This window comes from Halyomorpha halys, unplaced genomic scaffold (genome assembly GCF_000696795.3).
Source record: "Halyomorpha halys isolate HHAL.00 unplaced genomic scaffold, Hhal_1.1 Scaffold175.1, whole genome shotgun sequence".
NCBI classification, from domain to species: domain Eukaryota; kingdom Metazoa; phylum Arthropoda; class Insecta; order Hemiptera; family Pentatomidae; genus Halyomorpha; species Halyomorpha halys.
In genome coordinates, this window is record NW_027109182.1 from 756970 (window position 1) to 759831 (window position 2862).

Below are 2862 nucleotides of genomic sequence, written 5' to 3' on the forward strand. Positions count from 1 at the left end.
TATCATATAATATGTCATTATGATCAAATTTACTGGTTGTATTTTTTTATACAATTGTAAATATCAACAAATAAATACAATAAAAAAAATAAAAAAATGTTTTGTTTATAATACGTCATATTTTTCTGATGCAATTAATCTTAACAGAGGATTATTTATCATATTTGTAATATGTAAGCAGTTATGTCTGTTGACACTTGTTAAGATAAGGTCAGTATTGTGTTTGTAATCCAGCTGAGAAGATGGGCGGTGATATCGTGCATTATAGGCATATTTTGCTTTATTACTTAAAAAAAAAAAGAAAGCGAGTTGCAGAGGAACATACAAAAATATGCGGGGTCTGTGGGTATCATGCCTTAACAAAGCGCACGTGCTAAAATTGGTTCGCCAAGTTTCGAGCAGGGAATTTTGAAATAAACGACGCACCGCGACCTTGTCGCTCACAAGAAATGGAATTCATTGATGTTGAGGCGATGGTCGATCAAAATCCATCCCAATCAGTGCGAGACATCGCAGAGGTCCTGGACGTATCACATACAAGCGCAAGTTAAGGAACCAGTATTATAAATTTAAACTGCCCCTTGCCCAACTGTAGGTTCAGTCATTTTAGACATATGGTTCCATGTGTTCACATTTCATTACAAAAGAAACTCAATAAAAACAACTACGTCCCCATACGGCCCTTGAGACCATTCTAACAGCCCTTTCAAGTCCTTAGTATCCTATATCAAAAAGCAAGGGCCTGACACTTAGGCAGGTACATGCTGTCATCTAACAATGGACTTGCATGAGTCAAACAATTTTATGGTTAACATATGTAAGTCAGTGCACAAAAGTCTTAGGACATGGCGTCTTTCTTAGAAATCAGACCTCCCAACTTCTCGCCACGCCTTTTCCCCCCTTCCAAATATTTACTTCTCAAATTTCATAGGCTCTCTACTCCCCACCTAGTCTCCTAAGATTATCCGATTGGTCAAAACCCCTTCTCCTATTTCATTATTCTTCCTATCCCCTCTTCTCCAGAGTACATATATATTTTCCAGCTCTGACTAGCTAAGGCAGATAGATATTTGTAATCATTAAACTATGTTGTGCTTGTAATTTGTAAAGAATGAAGTCAATTTAGTCTTCACTGATTTTTGTGTAAGGTAATTCGCAGAAAATCATTTGCAGAAGCTCAGCTACGTTTCTAGGCTTGATGTTTGGGTCCCCCCTCTCTGTCCGAAGCCAACTAGGCAACACGCATTTGCGTTTCATAGCGGAAAACGAACCATTTCTTAAAATACTTGTGACAGGGAATGAAAAGTGGATTGTCTACGATAATCTGGTGCGAACAAAATCTTGGAGACCCAGCAACAAACCACCTGAAACCACATCTAAAGCGGGATTGCATCCAAAGAAGATAATGCTTTCTGTATGGTGGGATTTCAACGGTGCGATTTTTTATGAGCTGTTGCCACAAGGTGAATCGATCGATTCCACTCTATACTGCTCACAATTAACAAAACTGGATGAATCGATTCGAAGAAAACGGCCAGAACTGGAAAATCGAAAGGGTGTCGTCTTCCATCATGACAACGCTAATCCCCACACTGCGCTAGTCACCCGAAATAAATTGTTAGCCCTTGAATGGATCTTTTGCCCCACCCTCACTATTCACCAGACCTTGTTCCCAGTAAGTATCACTTCTTCTGAACTCTACAAAATTAAGTGGAAAACGGACGAATTGGGTGTCAGGGAGCACATTTTCCCTAATAAACCACAGACATTTTATGAACATGGGATTATTCAGCTGTTGGAGAGATGTGGTAAGGTATTCGAAAATAATGGACATTACATTGTAAATTAAAATAAATATTATGTGCAAAATATACTTAGTTTTCTTTCGCCCCAAAAAAAACCGAAAGAACTTATTTGCCAACCCTAATTGAGGTCAAAAATGTACAAGAAATGCAACAACAGAAAATTAGATATGAGAAAACAAAATTTAACACACTAAAACAATGAAAATAATGAAGTAAGTTGAGATTAAATAAAGGCCGAAAAACAACAAAATTAATAATAATAATAATAAATGAGTAAAGAAACAAATCAGGATCACTCTCCTTTTCAAGAGACTGGCAAAAATCTGAAGCGTAGAGGAGAGGAGGGGAGGTTACCGTTAAACGTTTTTGTGTCTATTTTTCCCTCCTGGAGCTCGAAAAAGTGGGCCGAAACGTCGGTAAATAAATAGATGTTAACCATTTTGTTCTTTTTTGACGGCAACCCTGATTATCTTCTTCAATATTTGAAATTATAAGGTCAATTATTAATAAATATAATATCTCTTGCTTTATTGTTTTTTTTTTTTTTTTTTTATCATTTTGATAATAGAATATTTACATAAAAGTGGAAAAATTGTTTGTTCATTAAATGGAATAAAAAAAAAATGTTTGTTAAAAATATAAATTTTATATGCTATCTCAATATAAATAGTCTTTTTAAAAAGCCTTTGTGTTGAACTCTACCAATAATAACCTTAATTGATATTTATATTTTATAATAATTTATGTACATATATATCTAAATGATATAATTTTTATTTATGTATTTACCTGTTTCTCCAAATAATGGTTCAGTGTCCTCCCTGGGTGTTGAACCGATAAAGATGTAATATTGTCTATGCCCAGAGTCATAATATAGCGCCACCTATCTGCAACATTAAAAAAACAATTAGATATAATTGTCTTATAAGATAGACTACAAATAAAACAGAAATTATTAAATGAAATTGGTCTTTGTTTAGTCGCAACTGAGAGCTGTTAGGAGGTTAAAGGTGTTTGTTGTTATTTTTTAAAATAAACAATATCAAAGTTTATCATT

General features: G+C 34.6%; 1 protein-coding gene across 1 annotated transcript in view; it reads right to left on the minus strand.

Annotated features, from left to right (window-relative positions):
- Nucleotides 1-2862, minus strand: part of LOC106679071 (uncharacterized) — a gene marked incomplete in the record, with an annotated part of 102149 nt that overhangs the window by 40024 nt on the left and 59263 nt on the right. Inside the window, 1 exon segment of the mRNA XM_024360786.2 lies at nucleotides 2595-2692. Within this exon segment, the coding sequence (XP_024216554.2) occupies nucleotides 2595-2692 (98 nt within the window).